A 25,919-nucleotide genomic window follows, 5' to 3' on the forward strand; every position below is an offset into this window, starting at 1 on the left:
ATGCTGTCACCGTCACTCGCACAATAGATGCTGTCACCGTCACTCACACCATAAATTCTGTCACTTTCACTCGCACCATAGATTCTGTCACCATCACTCGTACTGTTGATGCTGTCACCGTCACTCGCACCATAGATGCTGTCACCGTCACTCACACCATAGATGCTGTCACCATCACTCGCACCATAGATGCTGTCACTTTCACTCGCACCATAGATGCTGTCACCATCACTCGCACCATAGATTCTGTCACCATCACTCGCACCATAAATTCTGTCACCATCACTCACACCATAGATGCCGTCACCATCACTCGCATCGTAGATGCCGTCACCATCACTCGCACCATAAATTCTGTCACTTTCACTCGCACCATAAATTCTGTCACTTTCACTCGCACCATAGATGCTGTCACCATCACTCGCACCATAGATGCTGTCACCATCACTCGCACCATAGATTCTGTCACCATCACTCGCACCATAGATTCTGTCACCATCACAGATTTTCCCTCTGCATATGGCCTCCTACATGAGCGATTAAGTGTCTTTGGACGCAAACTTGCAACGACGCACCCGCAACACTCCCATAACACGCCCATAAGACGGACCATTTCTATACATCTAAATAGCTGCCTCCCGGTTATCGCCCAGGAACTCCCAATACAATTTAAATGTATTTCGCTGTGTGTGTGTCTGAAATTTTGACTACGACTCTGTAAGGACACAGTCGGGACACATGCACGATGCAGTAAAAAAAAATTGTACAACTACGTCTGCCATCGACATGGCGTGCTTCTCAGAATCAGACCCCGTGAAGGTCGACGTCCTGACCGCATCCCCTCATAATATACCCTTATAATTCACAGTAAAATGAACAACAATCCATACTGTATATGGATGAGCGTTTCGGTTTAGTGGATAACAGAACACGTGAACTTTGGGGTTCCGAGTTGAATCAAGTCCTGGTTTAGGTTACTTTGGGACTCCGTGTAGAACCGAGTCGCGACTCAGGTCTTCTCGCAAGTTCGGAACTTAGATCTAAAAATGGATCTCGCGCACTTTGGATTCCATGGAAGTCTCTCCTGTGTGATATCTGGTGCTGTGAGGTGGTCAAAATTAACTGGAAATTTATTTTATTGACGTTATAGTTATAATAGTAATATATAGTAATACTACAGGAACAAAAGCAGGTCCAAGCTACATGATTTTAGCTGTTTTTATAAAATTTTAAAGAAAACCAAAACCGAACAAAAAAACACTTGAGGGTGGCTTTGCCAAAACCAAAACACGGGGGTCCACGAACTTCTCTACTAGAGACCCGTGGCATCATTGAGCCAGTTTTCTCTATGTGTAGGTAATTGGTCCACTAAAGCAAATACATGAGCTGCGCCTGACCTGCCGACACAGACATTTAAGTGTTTCTTTTCCTTCAATTAAAGGTCTATAGAGACATTAACTTCAGCGCACAAAAAATAATAATAATGATAAAAACTTTTTTTCCATTTTAAAATCTTCCATTGACATTTGCAGAATCCTTCCGAAATCACATTTTTGTTCCCTGCCTGCTGGAAACGCATTTGTAACAGTACAATAGGAGAAGAAAGGATCTGAATTTAATAAAGAAAAGGACATAAGACTTTTTCGCTACCACTGGAGATAAGATGTTTTGATTAAAAATGTGACAACATATTTATTGCAGCAGTGAGCATAGAGACTGTTCTGATAAACCCGACTAAGGGGTCTATTTACTAAGCAGTGTTAGGAGACAGAGTGAAAGTGATAAGGTACCAGCCAATCAGCTCCTAACTGCCATCTCACAGGTTGTGTTTGAAAAATGACAGGAGTTGATTGGCTGGCACCTTATGTCCATTCACTTTATCTTCTAACACAGCTTAGTAAATAGACCCCTAAGGGAGGGTAATGCTGGCACGTTTGTACAGTGTGTATAATACACAGTTCTGGTGTATCTTCCCTTCAGCTGTCCTTAGTATCTGCCCATTTCATCCCTCCCAGCCACCTCCCCTCCCCTCATATGGAAAGTGGTGTTACATTTACAGCTGGGCAACATGCAGGAATTTGCCCCTTGGCGCTTCCCAGTGCCTGTGCTGAACAATACGCCCAGCAATGTCCCAAGCAATTGGTGCCAGCTGCCACATGTCTGAGAAACAAAGCCAGTTCCCAGTCATTTCCCCCGTTCCCAGTCATTTCCCAGTCTGTTGTAGATCAGTCCAGAGAGCAGTATAGCATGATGATAATAAGCCTGAGAAAGGACCCCATGGCCCAAATGTACAGTAATAGCCTGCAAGTTGCCGGCACCAGCACAATTTTGGCAATTCAACCTGTAGATTTAAAGTGGCGATAATTTAAAAGGTGAAACCAACTAAAGCTACAGGTTGATGTTGCAGGTGCCTGCAACTTGCAGGCTATTACATTTGGACCCATGTGGGTTCTTGTAGCCCTTTTATATGTAATGACAAGGTTAAAAATGGGAAAACATATTGGGGATGATGCGTCGGAAAATGCAGACAGTGGTCATGCCCCTGTTTCCTGGAAACGCAGGCAGTGCCGCCCTGTCTCCGCCCCCAAATATGCTTGGGGGTGCTGCACACTGGTATAACTACTGTAGGTGCAGGGGGTGAGGCGGCAATGGGGCCCGGACCATCTCCGGGACGCGGCCCTCTCCCTGCACCTAAGGTGCTAAGCCAACCGTGGCGCGCCCTCCAGCAGTGCGCTGCGCAAGGCAGGCACACCTCCTCTCCCGGTCGGCTCCGCCTCCAGCTCTCCTCATTGACTGATACTGGGAGGAGGCGTGGCCACCTTCTCCCAGCATCAGTCAGTGAGGAGAGATGGAGCCGACCGGGTGAGGAGGTGTGCCACCAGAGGTAAGTCAGGGAGTGCACGGGGAGGGGGGCGAGGACCAAGGGGGGGAGAGTCGGGGACCTAGGAGGGCCTATGAAAATTTTGCTATGGTGCCTCCCTAGGTCTAGTTACGCCCCTGACGCTGCGTGTGATCTCGCAGGACTCGTTCTGCACATGCGCAGTCCACCCACCGTTGGGTTTGCCTACAACTCTAAATCAGGCCCTATATGCAGTGATTCCTAGTGTGAATGATTTTTGATAGATGATAATTAAAATCAAAGTTGCAGTCTAGCGGAGACAAAGGGGCTGATTCTGTGTCGCACCCAGAGGCGTCTGCGTCTTTTGCTGGCCGCACGTCTGTGACTTTATGCAGATGCTGGAGTACTGCCGTGTGTCTGCATTTACCAGGACTGAGACGCCCATTTTCAGCATCTATAGACGCTGAAATACTGCTCGGTGCATCATTAGACGCCACCATCAGTGGCACCATTGAAATTTGCACGAGCCCCATGCGAGGTACAGATTCTCCGTCAGTGTACGGCTTTAACAATTGTGCATCTGAGTCCGCAACCATTACAGCGACATGCCAGCGACACTCCCAAGACATGCCCATAAGATAGCCCATCTTAGTGTGTCCACCATGCCACCTCCTGTCTGCTTTCTGCGCTCTCTTGGCAATGTCAGCGAGGGATCCTTTGCAGTCCAAACTTCTGCTATGTTAAGTGACTCTTGGCAAGTGATCTTGCATGCTGTGTAGTTTGGACAACATGACTCCGCTAAGAGAAGACGGCTGCTAGATCGTGCTGTGATATTGAGAGAGAAGGAAGGATGAAAATTATATATATATATTAAAAACTGCTTTCAGATAAAAGTACCAATGCTTATCTAAATGTTAATGTCTCCAGGCAGTGTTCCTAAAATTAATCTCTGTAAACACAATAAAAGTGGTCAAAGAACTGCAATGCACAATGTAGTACATTTGTATTTATTACAGGTAAAATACAGAGTTTATCATTGTCAAAATGAATTAAAATTATTATCTAGGTAACTTAATCATTGGCAATAAGTGTACAACTCATTTACCATAAATTACTCTAATGCTGCCCATCCACTACTACATGCGGGTACGATGGCACGATTACGACATAGTAATCGTGCCGTCGTCCCCCTAGGGGTGAAGTGCATACACTGAACGTTCAGACGTTCAGTGTATGCAGAGCAATCATCCCCGAACATGGCAACCTGATGGCGGTCCTCAGGTTGACCGTCATGTTCAGGCGATGATAGATGTTAAAAACGACCAGCGGGTGTGCGCATCACTGGTCGTTTTTATCATTTTACTGCCCGATTTGTGGCTGATTACTAAGCGATTGAGCAATAACGACGGTCGTTATTGCTCAATCGCTAGGTTTAATCGCCTAGTGGATGGGCACCTTAAGACCCACAAAATGGAAGTGAAATGCCAATCAGGTGGTGAGGCAAACAACAGCGCCAGTAACACGACACAGTATGGGAGACCACCCTATGTGTTTCAGCAGCTACTTCCTCAAGGGCCTCAGAATAGCTTTAAATGTAGCGTACAGTTGTATGACTTTATAATGTTAAATAAGTTATGTCCATTTCATAATAAGACACTTTTAGTTCCTTTAATGCTATCCCCTGATTGCATAATACCATTTATAGGAGTTTATGTATCAAGCAGTGAAAAGCGTGGAGAAGTTGCCCATAGCAACAAATCAGCTCCTACTTATTTTATAGACTGTGGGCCTGATTCAGAGCCGGACGCTATTTGCGGACGCTCGTTCAGAAAAAGGGGCTGGCTATTTAAACTGAGCGCTCGCTCTTTGCGGTCTGTTGATGCCTCTATGTCTGAGCGAGCGTCCGAAACATGCGCTCACTATTTTGTAAAGACGCCCCTTGGCCGTTCGCATCATACGTCATTTCAGCTATTTATTTGATTAATCGAGTACATCGAAAGGCGTATGAACTGCTCGCTATTCTTGTGGTAGCATTTTCCTACCGCAATCATGCGAGCAGTTCAGGCTAAAAGACAACCAAGTGACGTGGTCGATGACGCTGCTTTGTTAATTATGCACACCCATTAAATGCCCGTTTTGACCGTTTGGCACGCCTGCGTTCGCATCTCCACTCCCCGTTTTCAAGCACCTTCCCCTGTTACCACCCACAAACGCCTCATCCTGTCACTCAAATTAGCAGGCACTCGCTATTTTGCGAGCGCACGATTTCCGACCACACTGACTGGTTGGCGCATGCGCATTATTTACAACCCATACGCATGCGCAGATGTGCGAACATCGCTTGGAGCGAACGAATGGCCGCTTACGAGCGGCTCTGAATCAGGCCCAGTATTTGATAAATGCTACTTCAATGCTGATTGGTTGCTATGGGCAACTTCTCCACGCTTTTCACTGCTTGATATAAAAACCCCATAGATTGTAAGCTTACTGTACTTGCAGGCCCCTATTACTTATTTTGCTGTCTGTTCTTACCTAGTCTAGTTTATTACTGTTATACTGTATTCCCAATTGTAAGGTGCAACAGAATATGCTGGTGACGATATAAGTAAATGTTAATAAATGTCAACATATGACATTTTATGCAGCACTGAAGGTTTTCAGTGTGACTTCATATTGTTGCAACAACGTAAAACAAAAATATCCTAACTTCCAAGTTATAGTGTAGTGAATTGGGAAGATAGGGCCTGATTCAGAGCCGGTCGCTATTTGCGGTCGTTCGCTCCAAAAATAGGGGTGGCTATTCAAATTAACTGTTCGCTCTTTGCGGTCTGTTCACGCCTCTAGGTCTGAACGAGCGAACAAAACTTGCGGTCGTTTTTTGGGAAACTACGCCCCCTGGCCGCTCGCATCCTACGTCATGTCCGCTATTTATTAGATTAATCGAGTACATCGACCAGGGTATGAGCTGCTCGCTATTCTTGTGGTTGGTTTTTGCTACCACAATTTTGCGAGCAGTTCTGGCTATAAAATAACCCAGTGACGTGCTCAATGACGCTGCTGTTTTAATTATGCACACCCTTAACACACCCGTTTTGACCTTTAAGCACGCCTGCGATCGGATCTCCACTCCCCGTTTTCAAGCACCTTCCCCCGTTACCACCCACATACGCCTCTTTCTGTCACTCAAATTATCAGGCATTCGCTATTTTGTGAGCACATGAATTTCGGCCGCACTGACTGGTTCGCGCATGCGCATTATGACCCATACGCATACGGATCGTTATACGCATGCGCAGTTGGGCAAACATCGCTCGGAGCGAACGAGCGGCCGCTTACGAGCGGCTCTGAATCAGGCCCATAATGTGCTCTAAGATAGATATGAGCAGTTCGGTTTTGGCTCAGATCTAGAACAAATCAAAACTTCATCTTTCACGGACATCTGGGTACAAATACCCGTGAAAGATGACTTTTTGCCTCTCTCTGAGATCCGAACTTGGCGGCCAGATCCCAGCAAAAACCGAACCGCTCATCTTTACTTTAAGGACATCTCGGTTGTTTATTGTGGTTGCTCAATAATCATCCCCAAAAAATCTCATGATGTGACATCAAGGATTAAATATTTGCACGCATTAATCCCAAATATTTCACAAAGGACAGACTGTTGATGTTTGCCGAAGACGTAAGCATCCCGCCGTCGTTCCTAATAGAGGAGGGGTTATCCTGTGCAAGTTTTATGCCAAGTTTTATTATGACAGAAATACTAATTCCAGTTCTTGCTAGTTTCCACGCCGTGGTGACAAATTAAATATATTTGCTGTGTCTTGTCTGGTTCCTGTATATATATATAAAAAAAAAAAAAAACAGTGCCAGGCTGAAATGCGCTGTACAACTCACTGCAAATAACTGCATGCAATGAATTTCAGATCTGACACAGCTGTGGTCATGGGGAAATTGTTTCTTTGTATCTATATAGACTGCAGATGTCACTAAATAACCCATTAAAGCTTCTCAACAAGAGACTCATTAAACTTTTTTTTTCCCTTTAATTTGAGTCTTAAATGACTTGTAGCAACATCCTGTTATAGGGCAGCAACAATTCATCCTGAAAATGACTTACAGTAACGCTTTATTTTGGGGGCAGCCCTACTTGACCTAACAACACAATATGTGTTGATTGAGAAAGCTCTCGGAAGCCTCATTTACAAATTGAAAGTCTCGCTCATTTTTGCAAACTATTGCATCTGCTAGGGAGGGGGGCGGGATTGGGGGAAAGGGTGCACACTAGGACCCTGAAGTGTCCCAGGCTGAGTTTTTAAAGAATCTCTAGAGTGTAGGAACTGGGAGGGACCAGTATCCACAGCCAGCTCTCCTTAAACCCACCAGTGCTGACCAGATCCAAACAGATGCTATAAACTACTTATTTACTCTCCCCTGTCTCAAGTGAGTATCATTCAAGATAGAGTCCAGGCTGGCCAGGAGACAGATCCTTCCCATATATTTGGCAGCTGTCTGCTTAAAGGCATGGACATAAAAAGTTTTCTAGCAGCCTGTTGAAGCCTGTAGATGCGCTGCTGGGACCGACTGTTGGAGTTAAAATATATTTCCCTGGATTTAGGATAAAAAAAGCAAAAAGGTACTTAGATTGTGATTTCTGTGCATTTGAGTAATACATTGGGGGCATTGCACACATTCCTTGCTACCAGTGAAAATAAATCAGACACTGTAATTTGCAGCGAACCTCTTTTTGCTTTCTAGGAACAGCAGAGATTGATATGGAGAAATTAGTACATCTTCTAGAAACCCCTCTGTATGTGAGAGGCTGCTGAACCCCACCACCGGTAAGGACTCACTCTGGACATGTGTGGATGTCTTTGTTCCAAACACCTCTAGTGAGCCGAGATCACCTTGAAAGGTAACTGTCCTATAACTGGTCAACATAACTGACTCTTCCTCCTTCAGAAGATAGATGCTTATCATTGGCAATAGTAATATGAAGCAGAGGGACTTTCTAGCAAGTTGGAATTCTCACTTCAAACTTGGACGCCTATGCTCTGCACCCCTGATGTACCTACACTAGTTTGCTCCTGGTCTTCATTTTTAGCCCCTTCTGCACGAGTGGTAGTTGGAACTTGGCCATGGCTGTCCATACTCTAACAGGGTTCTCTCTGGTCAGCCTGGTAAGCTTTGGTTACATGTCCTGGGATTGGATGAAGCCTTCTGTACTGGGGGACAGTCCAGGTGATGCGCCAGCTAAATTACAGATGCCGCCCCCTCCTAGACCTCCGCACATCATCTTCATCCTAACTGATGACCAAGGGTTTCACGACATTGGGTACCATGGCTCGGACATACAAACTCCCACCCTGGACCGTATGGCTGCTGAGGGGGTAAAGCTGGAGAATTATTACGTCCAGCCCGTCTGTACTCCATCACGTAGTCAGCTTATTACTGGCAGGTAAGTAAATAAGTACATTTACAACTTTCGGGTGCACCCATTTCATTGATATACACTAATTTGATATATAAACTGCAGGTGCCCGGGAAGAGCATCTTCAGTTTTCGGCAGAAGCTTTAATTCTTAGGGGTATATTTCCTAAAGGTCTATTTTAATCGTTTTTGATCGAGTTAAAATTGATAAAAATAATCGATCAACATCGATGTCGTGTTTCTGGGGCTAAATCACACATTTACCAATACTTAAAAAAAAAATTGTCTATTAGTAAATGTGCGATTTAGGGGTCTATTTACTAAGCTGTGTTAGGAGATAAAGTGAACCGTGATAAGGTACCAGCCAATCAGCTCCTAGCTGACATGTCACAGGCTGTATTTGAAAATTGGCCTTTAGTAAATATACCCTTAGTATAACTATTCGCTGGAATTATGTATTTGCCTGCGTGGAACCCAGAAGAATATAAGGAATGTTCTCAAAGTTTTTAATTTTGGCGCCATAGTAATAGCAGCATGGGTAGTACTTGCCGAGCACAATATCAGTCCCCAACCAGGTAAAAATGACACCTTTAACAGTGCAGGAAATAAAAAGTTTGCAGGACCACGGGATATAAATAGTTAACAGATACAGTTCACTTCAAAAGATAAAATAGCGTTTACACTAGCGTTGAATTTAGGTGCAAATCATGGTCCAAGTCATTCAACATTTAACTTGTACTGATCTTATATAAAAAAATAAATTGATAATAATTGCAGATTGGCTGACGTTGTTCAAATGCCATGTTGGTAAATAGGAGTTTCATTGTGTGTTAGGATCCTGGGGATTTTCTGGAGCTATTGTGTATGTTATAAAACAGCCGCCCTTATCTTATTTGGGGGGTCATTATCCACAGCTCTCTGCTTTGTCCTATACTATAAACACAGTCCATAAGAGAGTGTTCCCTATCTATATAGGGCTTGTAGAAATTCAGTTGGCAACTGCTAGCAGCAGATTTCCTAGAGGGTCCTATGCGGAGGGCTTAAAGTTACCGAATATGTAAACAAGAGAACACTTTGTGTAGCCAGCAGCCCTTGCCAAAAAGGAACTTGGCTCCTTTCCCATTTCATTTAACCTTTTAAATGAGGGAACGTTGCAAGTAACTGAGAACGTGGTGTGTGAAGCCTCTGGACATTTTTACAGTACATTTTTTTTTTTTTTTTAAAAGTACATGGCAGAGGTTAAACTGTATAAAAAAAAAAAAGGAAAGAGAATACAAGTTGCAGTGTTCTTGCTGTTCCCAAGGACCAATGTGCCTGTAGGTGTAGGGTTTCTGCTGCAGACACACATCTCCCATTGGAATCAACTTCCTGGTTCTAAGGAAGATAGGAATTGCCTACCTTAGAGCGGCCTGTGTAGTAGGGAGCACTGGGCGATGACCAGGCTCGCACAGACGCCTCTTATTGGAATAAAACACAAGGTCACAACATAAAACAAAGATGCCTGTGCAATATAGTAAACTAGAAAGCTGTGACGAAGGAGTGATGCTGTGCCTTCAGCAAAGTGGTCACAGCAATTTGAACTCGGTAATCAAAGAAGTGAATGGAATGTCGGCGATGGGCTCTGTACTCTTATGAGCAATATCACAAAGTATATTAGACTTTTGTTTTTTTATTTTAACTTATTCTTACAGCACTGTGGTGCATGCGGTGTGCACACTGCAAAAAGTCTTAGGCCATCTACACAATTGTATGACCAGCAATCGTGCATATAGTGGGGCGATTTCCCTTAGCCCAACTCCAAAGGAGATTGCCGGTACACAGGATGGGTACGGGATGCCGGGGCTCGTGATCCTGACACCGGCATCCCAACCCTAACACTAACCATCACCTTAACCCCGCTACTTACCTTCGGGGTGCCGGGATTCCGACGGGTGTCGGGATTCTGGCGTCAGCATTCTGACCCCCGGAATCCCAGTGGTCGGGATATTGACCACATCCCCCGTTACATACTTGAACAAATTTATTGAATGATGGAACAATCACTGTTCCATCCTCCATTAATATGTACAGCCTCGCATGCAATATCGTTTGATTGGCCATACAGCAACACTCCTGCATCTGCCTAACCACCCCACTGTTGCCTCCATAGAATGCCCATTGAAGTCCACTGGTCTTGTGTCCAACTTCGTTCTATCTCTCCTGGCGGTAACCTCCGGGCCCAGGGCCGGCTCTAGGGGTGTTCGACCAGTGCGGTCGCACAGGGGCACCACCCGTAGAGGGCGCATTCCCTTCCCAGCATCCCGATTTCACCCGCGGGTGGCCAAATCGGGAAGTTGGGGACCCCCACCGTCGCAGCTGTGCGGCGGTGCCAGGACCCCGGAGTGTGAATGGATGCCGCGCACATGCGCACGGCATCCATTCACAGACGGGAGAGGGCTGGGGGAAGGCCAGCCAGTGATGGAGAGCTGGGCTTTACCCCCAGCCCGACGTTATTTGGAGGCGTGCCGTGCGAGCACGCCTCCAAATAACGTCACGCAGGGGACGCGGCCTATGGTAATTAGGCCACGCCCCCAATTTTGGTTGCGTGCAACATCGGATAACTGCTGCTTTTCATGGAAGAAAAACAATCGAACTTATGGCGCTGCACTCCAATGCAGCGTGGGTCGCAAATAAGTCACCAACGTACAGATAAAAACATTGACAGCACTTCTCATCAATGGCGATCCAAATTCTCACTTTGTCCCACTTGACAGTTCCTATCGTGTATATATATATATATATATATATATACATACAAATAACAGCGGCACTCACAGGACTTGTAAAGAAGACTCCAGACTCCCAAGGTCAAGTTCACCTTGGGAGTCTGGAGTCTTCTTTACAAGTCCTGTGAGTGCCGCTGTTATTTGTATGTATATCTTTGATCCATTGGGACCATCAGAGGGCACCCAGGCATGTACAGTGTATTTATTTGTGGAGTGCCGGCATTATTTTGATATATATATATATATATATATATATATATATATATATATAAAACCACACACTGGTGTAATATTGTTGGGAGGGGGGGTGTCCGTGCTATATGCATGTAAAACATCGCACTGCAGAAGATGGTATATATGCAGATGGTATGGTGAATATGGGAAGGACCTCAGTCCCAAATACCCTCAACAGCAGTCCTATGAGGTCCTATCCATATTTACCATACCATCTGCATAAATACACGGGTCCCATCTTCTGCAGTGGAGTGGTGTGCTATATTTTACATCTATATGGTAGGGGGGATCGGTTCAAATCCCGACGCCGGAAGACCGGCAGTGAAGATCCCGACAGGTAAGTGTTTTTAACTATTACTAACCCTACCCCCCCTAACCCTCCCTTAGGGGTGCCTAACCCTAACCCCCCTTCCCTGCAGCCTAAACCTAAGTCTCCCTTAGGGGTACCTAAACCTAACCTCCCCCCCGGAGTGCCTAACCCTAAGACTCCCGGGGGGGTGCCTAACCCTTAGCCTCCCAGGAGCGCCTAACCTAACCCTCCCTCCCACGGCTGTCAGCGCCCGGCGTCAGGCTCCCGGCGTAGGTAAAATGAGAGGCGTCATAATTTCGACGCCTGTCATTAGACCCCTGCCGGGATTAGACATTCGGGAAGCCGGCGGTCGGCATTTCGACCGTCGGCTTCCTGACTGCATCCCACGGTACGGACACTCCCCCTTCATACTTGCCAACTTTCCCTCATTGTCAGGGAGACTCCCTGAAATAGTAGCAATCTCCCTGTCTCCCTGAAGAGTCTAGCAATCTCCCTCATTTCATCCTTACCCCCATTATGAAGCTGTTATATTAAAAAACAGAGATATACACATTCAAATGGGATCATTAGTGTAATTTCCTTGCATTGGTTATTATAAGGCACAATGGGCCTGATTCAGACCCACTCGCGAGCGGCTGTCCGCTCGCAAGTGGGTCGATGGTCTGCACTGAGCATGCGCACGACGGAGGGAGCTCCGTCGTGCGCATGCGCCAGACACGACGAGCGAAGGACTTTCCTTCGCTCGTTGTGTCCGATCAAAGGGGGCGTGCTGTCAATGTTGATTGACAGCACGCCCCCTTTGGTGGGCGTGCCGGGGGCGTGCCTCCCTGACGGGGGCGTTCCCACGGGAACGCCTCCCGTCAGAAGCCGGCCCACTGACATCACTAGTGATGTCAGTGGGAGTGATTTTGGCTCTGATAGAGCCAAAATCACTCCGGAGCTTGCGGTTGAAAACCTCAACCGCAGGCTCCGGCTCGCAATTTCGATGGTCGCGATGGTCACGACCATCGCGGCCATCAAAATGCACGCTCGTATAGCCTGTGGGTGGTGACCCACAGCTATACGAGCGTCCAGGAGGACGCTCCATGAAAATGGAGCCCGGCCCTCATTCAGAGCGTGCGCTCTGCTCAGAGCGAGGGCCAATGTTCCCTATGAATTTCTGAAAAGTATTAGTGTGTTTTCATCAACAAACAGATCTTACTAACTGCTTTTGGGCTGGTTTACATTTGGATGTAAGTCAGGTTTAGGACACGCTTCTCAGATTTATCAGTACACGCCCACTGTAACATGCGCTCATAGGTGCTGCTTTCACAATCTCCCTGAAATGCTTTTTCAAAAGTAGGCAAGTATGTCCCCCTTGTGTTTTTCTAACAAAAGCTTGTGTTTGTAACACAATTGTATTATAGCTTTTTTTATTCTGTTTTATATTTTCTGTGGACAATTATGCTATCATATGTCCAGTCCTGGAGAGGATCCCAGATGATGGAAAGAGACCTTTATGAGCTTTTCACCATCCTGTCTGGTATAAGAACACATGTAAGAGTTTGCACAGTGTACCCTTGTCCACCACATGCAGGTGACATTACATAAGTGGGACTGTCTGGACTTTGGAAAGGGACTTGGGGATCTATGTACTAAGCCTTGGTGAGAGAGAAAGTAGATAGAGATAAGGGGCCTGATTCAGCAAGCAACGCAAGTGAGAGAACGCATGGTGCGAGCCGATGTTTGCGATCTGCGCATGGGTATGCATCACATTGCGCGTGCGCGAACAGGTCGCTGAGTATGGTAAGGGCTCTCTCAGAGTACGCAGGGAGCCCGCAGAGACCTTCGATGCTGATTGACAGGAAGTGCCGTTTGTGGGTGGTGACAGGGGGGTGGACAGCCGAACGCAGGCGTGCCTGTGCGTTCGCACGCAATTACAGGAGCGTGCATAAATTAATCTCAGCAGTGCCCCGCACAGCCGGCACTTCCCTGCGTGTAGGAATCTCTCAAGTCCTGCGGCAGGGTCGGGTCCACCCTTAGCTTACACGCAGCTTCGATGGCACTCGATGTTCCCGATGTTTACGCTGTCAATCACGGCATAGGTGGGTGGCTTTGTTTTGCTGGGTGTCTGCTTCTTGTGCTGCGGTCTCTGGGCCTGATTCAGAGCCGGACGCTATTTGTGGACGGTCGTTCCAAAAAAGGGGCCGGCTATTTAAATTGAGCGCTCACTCTTTGCGGTTTGTTGACGCCTCTATGTCTGAGCGAGCGAATGAAAAATGCGCTCGCTATTTTGTAAAGACGCCCCTTTGCCATTCGCAACACACATCATCTCCGGTATTTATTAGATTAATCGGGTACATCGAAAGGCATCTGAACTGCTCGCAGTGCTTGTGGTAGGTTTTTCCTACCGCAATCACTGCGAGCAGTTCAGGCTAAAAGACAACCAAGTGACGTGGTCGATGACGCTCCTTTACTAATTATGCACTCCCATTAAACGCCCTTTTGATTGTTTGGCACGCCTGCGTTCGGATCTCCACTCCCCCGTTTTCAAGCACCATCACCTGTTACCACCCACAAACGGTACATTCTGTCAATCAAATTAGCAGCCCCTCGCTGTTTTGCGAGCGCACGATTTCCGACCGCAATGACTGGTTTGCGCATGCGCATTATGACCCATACGCATGCGCAGTTGTGCGAACATCGCTCAGAGCGAACGAGCGGCCGCTTACAAGCTGCTCTGAATCAGGCCCTCTGTGCGTATGCATTGATTAGCATATTCTCACAGCGGCTGGATGCGTGCGTCTGCTAGCGTGTGTTCCTTGCTGAATTAGGCCCAAAGTTCCAACCAATCAGCTCCTAACTGTCATTTTTCAAATTTAGATCTATTTACTAAGCCTTGGATGGAGATAAAGTGGACGGAGATAAAGTGCCAACCAATCAGCTCCCAGCTGTCATTTTTCAAACACAGCCTGTGACATGGCAGTTAGGAGCTGATTGGCTGGCACTTTATCTCTGTTCACTCTATCTCCATCCAAGGCTTATGAGAACACTGATCTTAATAGACCCTTTATCCTCTGCAGCTCACATACAGCGGTCAGCCACCAGTTAACACAATGCATTTTACGGCCGGAGAATGATGGGAAACAACAAGACCTGTGTGTTTCCAAAACCACTCTGCCTTTATTTTGGACAGACAGATTATTTTATAGCACTCAAATTAACATAGAGACAAAGAAATCTAGTCTGCACATGCTCAATAACTTTACCTATCAGATCTAATTATAATATCTATGAATATACTGTATTGCAAGCATTAGATACATCGTCAGTAGATGGCAGTATTGTCTAACCTATCAATAAACGAATATTAGTATCTACAGATATAAATTTAAGTGACATCTCCTTGACAGATTTATTAGCTATGTCTAGCCTTGGAGAACATAAATCCTCAATAGTAAACAGTGTCTGACATTTTACACCACTGTTCTGAATAGAAGCATAGAATCTCTTATCTTTCCTATCATATAAATCAGAATTTAATACAAAGGATGAATACACTCTACTATAGCCTTAATTGGCTAACATGTTATTCTATATGAATACATTCCTAAGAGCTAGAATAGATAGATAAGGAATGAGGCTCTTTCTCAGGCACAATGTCTCACACAGAACATAATTTCTTCTTAGCATTTGAACACAAAATGAAGTCATGCTTTAACATGATTTGTCACTTTAAGACTTAGTAAATAGACCCCACAGCCTGTAAAGTGACAGTTAGGAGCTGACTGGTTGGTACTTTATCTCCATCCACTTTCTCTCTATCTCCAAGGCTCAGTACATAGACCCCTTGGACATCTTCTTCCTATTTACTGTTTTGGACACTTATGGGGTGTTACCCCTCCCAACAATATTACACCATTTGTGTGTTTTTTTTAATCTTTATTTATATGAAACGAACTGTCAAATACTATCACCTGGAGCAATCCTTAGCACAAAGTGGTGTCACTAGTTTTAACTGCGGCTCTTCTATTGTAGGAATAAATAAGTGTTGCTTAGCTGCCCGACAATACTGGATGGCAGCGATAAGAATACTTTCAGCACCTCACTATCATGGGCAAAAATATCATATTACAGAGATAGGGCTTTTCTCCCTATAATAAATAAATAAGGTCCACAATCATAACAAATGTTATTACTCCTAAAGGCAAGGGGTGGGGGGAGCCCTTACCCCACAGAAAGATGCTCTGACTAGGGTTGGATACGATATGCCATCCCATTGCCGATAATGCTGGCGATCAAAATCCCAGCAGCATAATTCCAATGGTGGAGATCCCGACATATGCAGGTAAGTATTCTAACCCTTCCCCTAATCCAACTCCTAACCCATGTTTCCCGCAGCCTAAACCTCAACTCCCACAGCCTAATCTTAACCGCCCCCCCACAGCCAGACTCTAACTATTCCCTCCCGCAGCTTAACCCTAACCCCCTCCCCAGCCAGACCCTAACCATCCCCTCCCCTCCCGCAGCTTAACCCTAACCAGCCCCTCCTGCAGCCTAACCCTAACCGCCCCACCCCGCAGCCTGACCCTAACCATTCCTTCCGCAGCCTATCCCTAATACTCACCATCGGGATCGCAGCCGTCAGGATTTTGGAGCCGGAATCTGGCTGCTGTTGGTATTCCGGTGCCGGGATTCTGACCACCGACACATTGTGTGCGCTGGGATGCCGGCTACATCATGCCCTCTGACTACCCTAGTTCCGGGTCCCTGTCTGTCTCTTGGCCACCGTTATTGCGCCACTAACAGACAGATCTCACACTCCTGTAACACACTCCAGTCCTCCACCCAATATAACTTCTTATAGTTTAAATTAGTAATGGATCTTCTCATCACTCTACTGCCAAGTAGAAATGCTCAGTGGCGTAACTATGGGGGTTCGCCCGGGGCTCGTGCCCTGGGCATCGTCGAAGCATCAGTCCGTTAAAGTCAGTGAGTGCTGTCCACAATACAGAATAACAAACACACCGCCGCCGGGCAGGAGGACGGAGGAGCGGATAGCGGCAGGCATGGCAGGAGTGGGGATTACTAATGGGCACTACTGGCCAGGGGCACTGTATCACTACTGAGGGCACTGTATAGGGGAAACCATGACTGGGGGCACTGCATAGGGGGGACCATTACTGGGGGCACTGTATAAGGGGCACTGCATAGGGGGGATCACTACTGGGGGCACTGCATAGGGGGGGCACTACTGGGGGCCAGGTCCACTTGTTTTATCTTGTTCACAGAAGAATACAGCACACATCCGTGTATATACTATATCAGTGCAGTAAAATGAAATATATGTCACATAGGCCGGGATGTACTAAACACAAACATGCGGGAAACCCCAGAAAATGCAATTTTGGGGGTTTTAACGCATACCCCATATGTACAAAGCACTGGTATGCTTTATCCTGGTGGGTAATGCCATTTTCAGGTGGCGTTACAGAATAGAAACCTATGGGCTTCTCTTAGGGATGCTCCTCCCATCACCTCCCCCACCCCCCCGCGGCCATCTGTGCATGGGCAGAAGGACGCCAAAGGGACTTGTGGGTGTTAAACCCGGAAATCCCTCTATCCGTGGGGGAATAGCAAGGGACAGCTCTTATCGGGTGAGCTGTCCTTTGCGATATTCTAAGCACATACCGCAGTGATCAACCGCCTTATGTAACTGATAAGAGGCGGGATGTACCCCATCGTGGATGCAATGCTTAGTACAACTCGCCCATAGACTCTCACTTTCCCTGCTCCAACTATTTGTGCCTCCCCTATACTCCAATATACACGCTGAATGGATCCTCCTACCTAAATTATGGAGCCGGCTCCGGATCTCGGTGAGGAGTGTCCAGCTACTGGATGAATGTATCATCCCTATGTTTGCCGAAGAGGGAGAGTGTTAACTCACATGTCTGGCGACGTTCAATCTTCTAAGAACTCGCTCTTTAGTAAATATACCCTTTAGACAGGCCATGTAATAAGGGTCTCTCAGGTGTAATCCGATCCAATCTGTACTTTATTTTCCCAGTTTAGGCACTCACTGACTGCAGAATGTAAACCATTTGTAAGGCAGCAGTATCTCTTTTAAACAGTAGCTTGGTTCAGTTACCATATTTCTTTAAAATATTCGGTACAGATCTCCTAGTCTGGTGCCTTAGGTGATTAGTAGCACTGATTAGATCCTGAGGGGGCCGGTGCTACGGGTGTGACAATACTGCACTATGCCAAGATTTGTTCGATCAAGCACAGAGGGTGGGGCCCTGATAATGTGATTCACCACGAAACGCATCATTGATCCCCTGGACCCTCAGGATCTGAAAGGCCGACCCCCTCTCTCAAGAGTGTAGGAGAACTCCCTGAAATGCATGAGTCTCCTGGATCTGCAAGTACGATCATATCCCATGACCTAGATTTTTGCAAATGCACCTAGATTTCTGCCAAAGTGGGGATATTGGTCGGTGTGCGGGTATGCGTTGCAGGACATGCTGCACGTAACTTTGCAGAACACTATAAATTAAATTAGATTAAGGCGTGGCGAGAATACTTTTTCAGGGTCGTTTTTGTGCTATGTGGAGGGAACACGGCCGTTTCCAATCCACAAAAGGACTCTGGGCCTAATTCAGACCCGCTCGCAAGCGGGTCAATGTTGGCCCAGTGCGCATGCGCAAGAGGGAGCCGGCTCCGTCATGCGCATGCGCAAGACCCGGATAACGACAGGCAAGCCATTGCTATGGGTCTCGCTACAAAGGGGGCGTGCTGTGGATGGTGAGTGACAGCACGCCCCCTTTGGTGGGCGTGCCGGGGGCGTGGCTGCCCAGACGGAGGCGTTCCCATGGGAACGCCTACTGTCTGGGGCCGGCCCCACTGACGTCACAAGTGAGGTCAGTGGGAGTGCTCTCGGCTCTGATAGAGCCGAAAGCACTCCAGGGCTTGCGGCAATGAGACCCTACTTCCTGGCCGCTCGCTATAGCTGTGGGTGGCCGCTCTAAAAACTAAGAGGGATGGCCCTGATTCAGAGCGAGCGCTCTGTCAGAGCGTCCGGCTCTGAATCAGGGCCTCTTGTCTTTACACCGCTCAGAACTTGCAGAGATTGGGTCTGAGCATATATATTTAGGGTCTCATTTAGAGTTGGACAGAAGCCAAAGCCCCATTGTACATTGGCTCACCACAAACCGTGTCATCAAGCCCATGAACTGTCATCTGTCTATAGAGATTAGCTGATCCAGGAGACTGTTCTACTCTCCCTGGAGCTGAAGAGATCTCCCAAAATTCAGGAGAAACTAGGACTAGAATTCGTACCCTCTCTAAACTCTGAATTGGTCTGCACATGATACATCTGCCTATCCTGCAGCACAACATAGACTTACTCCTAGCTCTACAGCAAATGTACACCTGTGGAATTATATATATTATATATATATATATATATATAGGCAGCAGTGGCAGTAAACAATATACTTGGGAGTGTCGCTGCCACTGCTGCCTATTTCGTTACTATTTGCAGAGGGCACCCACTAATAGATGAGAGGAGGAGTGCTAAGCTGTCGCTGTATATGTATATATATATATATATATATATATATATATACATATATCTATCTCACAATCGAACCGGCACTCAACTGTCAAAACCAAAGTACATCTGACCTGTACACGTAGAAAGAGGTAATTCCTCTTACAATGGGGTTGATGTTGGGTTATAGATGTATTTTGTAGCCAAAAAACCCCAACATATTTTGCAGAAGAGGATGCATCTCAGGATGCGTCCAACTCTGAAATGGTAACATATGTGACTGTTTTACGTAATGAGAAGGAAGTACACGTAACACAGCTTTGTTTATGACTAGGCACCCAATAGTTTCCGCATGCAAAACTATCTCAGGAGAGCTATGATGGCCTCTGCAGGCTGCGAGGACTGGTAAATAGGGAAATTCAATAAATTCTGCAGTTTTTGCATGATCCAGGGATTTTCTTCCGCTGACAGAACCCTTGGTGCCTGACACTAGCTTTGGGGAAAATAATCATGCAAACGTATATATTTTTTCTTCTTCCTATATGCAACAAAAAGATAGCTCTAATCATGTCTGTAGCTTAAAATCTTCTGACTCTGCAGTGCTGCACACAAAATTAGGAAACACAGTGATTGTGCCCAGTCAAAGATATAGTTTTGCTATTTTGTTAAATAGGTGAGACGGTGAAATTTAACTTGTACTTGGAGTCAACATATTGGGTCTGATCAACAGTTGAATGCAAATTGGCTATACAGTATGTGCTCTGGCTTTCTGTACAAGTAAATAAATGTGAATATTCACCCATATGCATCTTTGCGGTCTTCCACCTACCGCCATATTCATACGAGTGGTTCACTACTCATCATTATCATCCATGTGCACTTATACCAGCTAATACTTGGTGCAAAAAAAATACATGGAAACAGGTATATTTGCACTTTCATCCACGCCCTGCATAGCCCATACTGGAGTTGCGTAGACACTCCACCACAATGAACTTTGACTGGGTGAGAATACCCCATTACTGGCCAGTAGGAACTTGCCCAGTCAAAAGATTTATTTTAAGGCAAATACCATATGCTGCATAAGCTGCCCACACTTACATATGCAACAAGAGTACTATATATAGGTGTGACATATCATTGACTAAACTAAGGACTGAATATTTAAAGTATCATTAAAGCAGAAAATTAATTTATTGATATCTAATTAATCTAACTAACCACTTTGAATACAAAAACAATCATATTTTCTGTTCCTATATCCTGAACCTATTGTCATATTTTTTTTCCTTAGGTATCAGATCCACACTGGGTTGCAACATTCTATTATACGCCCGCGACAACCCAACTGCTTACCCCTACATCAGGTCACGCTGCCCCAGAAACTACAGGAAGCCGGCTATGCAACTCACATGGTGGGGAAGTGGCACTTGGGCTTTTATAAGAAAGAATGCCTCCCAACAAGACGTGGCTTTGACACCTTCCTTGGTTCTTTGACTGGCAATGTGGACTATTATTCCTACGACAACTGTGATGGGCCAGGAGTCTGTGGCTTTGATCTGCATGAGGGAGAGAATGTGGCTTGGGATCTTGCTGGCAAGTACTCCACCATCATGTATTCCCAGCGTGTAAGTCACATCTTGGCTTCTCATAACCCCCAACAGCCAGTATTTATATACATAGCTTTCCAGGCTGTGCACACTCCACTACAGTCCCCTCGAGAGTACATATACCAGTATAGGAATATGGGCAATGTAGCTAGGCGCAAGTATGCTGCTATGGTAACCTGCATGGATGGAGCTGTGAAAAACATCACCCGGGCATTGAAAAAGTATGGTTACTATGACAACAGTGTTATCATATTCTCATCAGACAACGGCGGTCAGACGTTTTCTGGTGGAAGCAATTGGCCTTTAAGGGGCCGCAAAGGAACATACTGGGAGGGAGGTATAAGGAGCTTGGGTTTTGTCCATAGCCCCTTGATCAAAAAGAAAAGAAGGACTAGTCGGACTTTGATGCATATTACCGACTGGTATCCCACCTTGGTGAAGTTGGCTGGAGGAAACATTTCCGACACAGAAGGATTGGATGGCTATGACATGTGGTCATCTATCAGCGAAGGAAAGGAATCTCCTCGAACTGAAATTCTGCACAACATTGACCCTTTATATAATCTTGCCAGGTCCGGATCCATGGAAGAAGGTCAGGGAGTATGGAATACTGCAGTTCAGGCCTCTATCAGAGTCAAAGATTTTAAATTGTTAACTGGAGATCCTGGTTACAGTGATTGGATTCCACCGCAGACCCTCACCGACTTCCCTGGGACCTGGTGGAACCTAGAACGCCATACAGATGGAGCCCGTAAGTCCGTATGGCTCTTCAACATCACAGCAGACCCTTACGAGCGCCATGACTTGTCTGCACAGAAGCCCGAAGTGGTTAAGGAGCTGCTGGCACGCTTGGCTTACTATAACCGGAGCGCCATCCCAGTGCGTTATCCGAATGAGGACCCTAGAGGTAATCCAGAACTCAACGGGGGTGCATGGGGACCATGGGCTAGTGAGGAAGATGAGGAGGAGGAAGAAGAAAACTGGATACGAGGTGGACATTTAAAGAGCGCGATCAAGAAAAAGAAATGCAAGATGTGCAAGTTCTTCAGGAAGCTGAACACGCGTCTCATGTCCAATCGGATATCTAAATAGCTAACGACGTAGCAATTATTTTGATTGGTCAGGTAGATACTGTATTTTCAGTCTTGTTTGTTTTTTTTTGTTTTTTAAATTTTGGGAATTCCATTGATAATGTGCATAAATACGGAGACCAGAGCACTGAGCGATACAGGACAATTCACAGAATCCAAGAACATGCTGTGCTTGGGTTATCCGGAGTACTGCACAATTTAGTATGCACTAAAAGTCCAGGGAGTTTGGATGTGTGCTGTTGTGGATTAAAAGTGGACGAAAACAAACACAAAGCTACACATTTGTAGACGATACATAAAGAAATGTTGAGCTGTTATTGTAATGGCTATAGAATATGCAATCTGGGCTGATCCTACAAATGATACTTCTGTACGGTTAACATGTAACCAAATAGACTGAAAGTAGAAATATTAAAGGGAAAATATACAAATTTAGGACTACTTACCTTAATGGACTTTTATAGTTAGATGCAAATTGTTGCAGGATGATTACTGCCAAGGGGAACAATTTATATTTGCACATCATAATTTTTTATCATGGTGGCATTTGTGGTGTTGCTGCCTATGTATATCAATCACATGTTTGTTTTAGCCTGAGTTAAACTCTGCAGAGCTTCGATGAACAAAACAGGCACAAACGGGCTCTATTCACTACAATCTGCGTTAAAATGCAGATTGTAGTGTGATATTACCGACTGAGGGCCTGATTCAGAGCCGGACGCTCTGACAGGGCTCTGAATCAGGGCTGTCCCTGCTCCTTTTTGGAGCGCTCGTATAGCTGTGGGTGGCCACCCACAGCTATAGCGAGCGGCCAAAATGATGGTCGCAATGATCAAGACCATCGCGACCATCGGGCTTGTGACGAGACCCTGCGGTAGGGTCTCGCTGCCGCAAGCCCAGGAGTGCTTTTGGCTCTATCAGAGACAGGCACGTCTGCATTTGTCTGACCACTCCCCCGTCACCACCCCCAAACGATCACAGCCTGTCACTCGCTGCGATGGCTTTCATTCTGCTTGAGTGATCGCAATGCTAACCCACGCATGCGCAGTATGCACCATCGACCGATCTGCATACGCTGTTGCCATAGCGATTCATGCTGGATCAGGCCCAGGGACAGCAATGATTGTTCCCCTTTGCACTGCTCCCTAGTAACGCTGCTAAGCCCCTGCCACCTTCATGAGAGACATGGAGACAGTGGGGTTACGGGGACAGAAATGAGAAATGGAGAAGCAACTATTTCCCTTGGAATGTGTCTTATTTGCAAAGTGATGTGAATAGGACGCACAAGCGGCTTGTTAAATTGATATGCGCCATGCCTGTATGCTGTGTGAGACTGCAGGTGTTTGTGCATGAGAAATGCTACGTTACACTGTAACGTAGCATTCCGCATGCAGATACAGCCGCTTTTGCCCACAAAATATAGGCATGCCGCATATCATTTTAATCAGCAGAAGCTGCTTGTGTGTCCCTTTTGGCATCACTCTGCAAATAAGACGCATTTTAAGGGAAAAAGTCGCACCAAAAGACACTCAGCGCTACTAAGTCTCGCCACGGCATGACGCAACTAGAAGGGCTGTTTAGTGCGCAAGGAGACTAGGGCCTTCATTCAGAGGCGGCCGTACGGTCTACGACCGCACGGCCGCCTCGATGTTTGTCAAGTGCACATGTGCACGAGGGAGCCGGCTCCATCGTGCGCATGCGTGAGACCCGCTACGACCGACAGCGCCGGTCGTAGCGGGTCTCTTTCCAAAGGGGGCGAGCTGTCGATTTTGATTGACAGCTCGCCCCGTTTGGAAGGCGGGCCGGGGGGGTGGCAACCCAAATGGAGGCGTTCCCACTGACATCACTAGTGATGTCAGTGGAGAGCTTCCGGCTCTGACAGAGCCAGAAGCTCTCCGGGGCTTATGACAAGTGAGACCCTACCCTAGGGTCTCGTCGTAAGCCCCGATGGTCGCAATGGTCTCTGACCATCGCGACCATCACCCTAGCGGTCGTTGTATGTAAACCCACAGCCTAACGACCGAAACAGAGGCGGGCGGTCAGAATGCAAGCGGCCGCCCAGTTTCTGAGCGACCGCTTGCATCCTCCGACCGCCTCTGAATGAGGCCCTAGATGTATGTGGACACATCTGTAGTGAAAACAGCCATTTTGTGTCCAGAGCAGCAGTCAGCCAATGAATTCACTGGAAATGAGTGACATCACTGAGGAGTGAGGCATATAGGGTCCGCCTCTACTGCATATACTGTAATAATGACCATATTGCATTCATGCAATAACAAAAGAAAACAATAGTGCATTTATAAATGAGCTGAATATAAAACCATGGAAAGCTTTGGATTTGTGCAATAAAAAGAGAGCCTGAAGGCTTTAAGAGAAGGTGACTCATTCAAGTAGGAAGATGATTTATCAAGTACTATGTGGAACATTAGGAGTGCCTTTGACACGGCAATTAAATGGAACAGAAAATCCTTTTAAAATATGGATTGGTAATAAAAACTGAGCTGAATGAATAATAGACATCTCTTCGTTTTTATATAATTGTTTATGGATTTAAAAAAAAAATCTTACATTTTCTTGGATATTAAAACAGCTTTGTTAATGTGAACACGATTTATAAGTAGCTGTTATCATATTTCTGTTATTGGGACTGATTCATTACAGAACGCAACTGCACTTGCAATAGCGAATATGCACGCAGTCTCACTGCGATAGTATGCTAATCCATCGCTATGCCGCCGCTGCACTACATAAGGATGCCCACTTTACCTTACACACATCCGTAATCCTTAGCAAGACTGCGAAACCATCGGTAACATGGAGCAGCATCACAGCCTCACGCACACTTGCACAAGCTCTGACCTTACCCAGGAATTGCTAACCTCGTCACACGCTATTAGGCCTCAAGCTGCGTATAGCATCTCAGTGGATAATTTATGTGCGCACATGCAACGGCGTTCGAACGCACTGGCACGCCTGCGTTTCGCTGCCCCCCCCATCGCCTTCGCCAAACGGCACTTCCTGTCAATCACTCTGCGATGGGTGTGCTTGGTCTCTGCGATCTCAATCGCAGTGGCTGGTTCGCACATGTGCACTGCGATGTATGTGCAGAACGCAATAATCAGCTGATTGCTTGTGTATTAGCAGCTGCGATCCTAGCTGAATCAGGCCCGAATTACGTTCCACTCCTCAAGTCACTGACTGCCTTGCGCAAGAAAACTACATTGCTGGCCACAATGTATTTTATTGCAGGTCTATTTTTTTTTTTACCTTATATTTACATATCACTAATTAAAAAAATGTCAATTGTTTCTTTCATCATATTTACTGATGTCATGTAGAACACTAGCACTACAATCGGGTTGGACCAACGCCGGGAATCTCAACGCCAGCATCCTGATAGGGTTAGGATACTGACCGACACCTTTTGGTCAGTATCCTAACGCTACCCCTACCTCAACCCACCCTCCCTCCCCACCACCTAAACCTAACCCTCCCCCCGCAGCCTAAACCTAACCCTCCCCCCTGCAGCCTAAACCTAACCCTCCCCCGCAGCCTAAACCTAACCCTCCCCCCTGCAGCCTAAACTTAACCCTCCCCCCTGCAGCCTATACATAACCCTCCCCCTGCAGCCTATACCTAACCCTCCCTCCCGGCAACCTAAACTTAACCCTCCCCCCTGCAGCCTATACATAACCCTCACCCCTGCAGCCTGTACCTAACCCTCCCCCTGCAGCCTAAACCTATCTATCCCTCCCTGCAGCCTAAACCTATCCATACCTCCCCGCAGCCTAAACTTAACCCCCCCTGCAGCGTAAGCCTTCCCCTAGTGCCTAAACCTATCCATCCCTCCCTGCAGCCTAACCCTCCACCTTGCAGCCTATACCTATCCATCCCTCCCTGCAGCCTATATCTATCCATCCCTCCCTGCAGCCTAAACCTATCCATACCTTCCCGCAGCCTAAACTTAACCCCCCCTGCAGCCTAAGCCTTCCCCTAGTGCCTAAACCTATCCATCCCTCCCTGCAACCTAAACCTAACTCTCTCCCCTGGAGCCTAAACCTAACCCTCCCCCCGCAGCCTAAACCTAACCCTCCCCCCTACAGCCTAAA

General features: G+C 46.5%; 1 protein-coding gene across 2 annotated transcripts; it reads left to right on the plus strand.

Annotated features, from left to right (window-relative positions):
• The first annotated feature begins 7,210 nt into the window (after window positions 1-7,210).
• On the plus strand, window positions 7,211-24,334 carry ARSI (arylsulfatase family member I). 2 transcript variants are annotated; one of them, XM_088478356.1, is made up of 3 exons: window positions 7,211-7,279; window positions 7,595-8,294; window positions 20,404-24,334. In XM_088478356.1, the coding sequence occupies exons 2-3, from the start codon at window positions 7,975-7,977 to the stop codon at window positions 21,809-21,811; spliced, it is 1,728 nt and encodes a 575-aa protein (XP_088334482.1). In that variant the 5' UTR covers window positions 7,211-7,279; window positions 7,595-7,974; the 3' UTR covers window positions 21,812-24,334. The 2 variants fall into 2 exon arrangements, with proteins under 2 accessions (XP_088334482.1, XP_088334481.1); XM_088478355.1 differs by having other exon boundaries at window positions 7,244-7,472.
• The last annotated feature ends 1,585 nt before the right edge of the window (window positions 24,335-25,919 follow it).

This window comes from Taudactylus pleione, unplaced genomic scaffold (genome assembly GCF_031769625.1).
Source record: "Taudactylus pleione unplaced genomic scaffold, aTauple2 ptg000212l, whole genome shotgun sequence".
Taxonomy (NCBI): domain Eukaryota; kingdom Metazoa; phylum Chordata; class Amphibia; order Anura; family Myobatrachidae; genus Taudactylus; species Taudactylus pleione.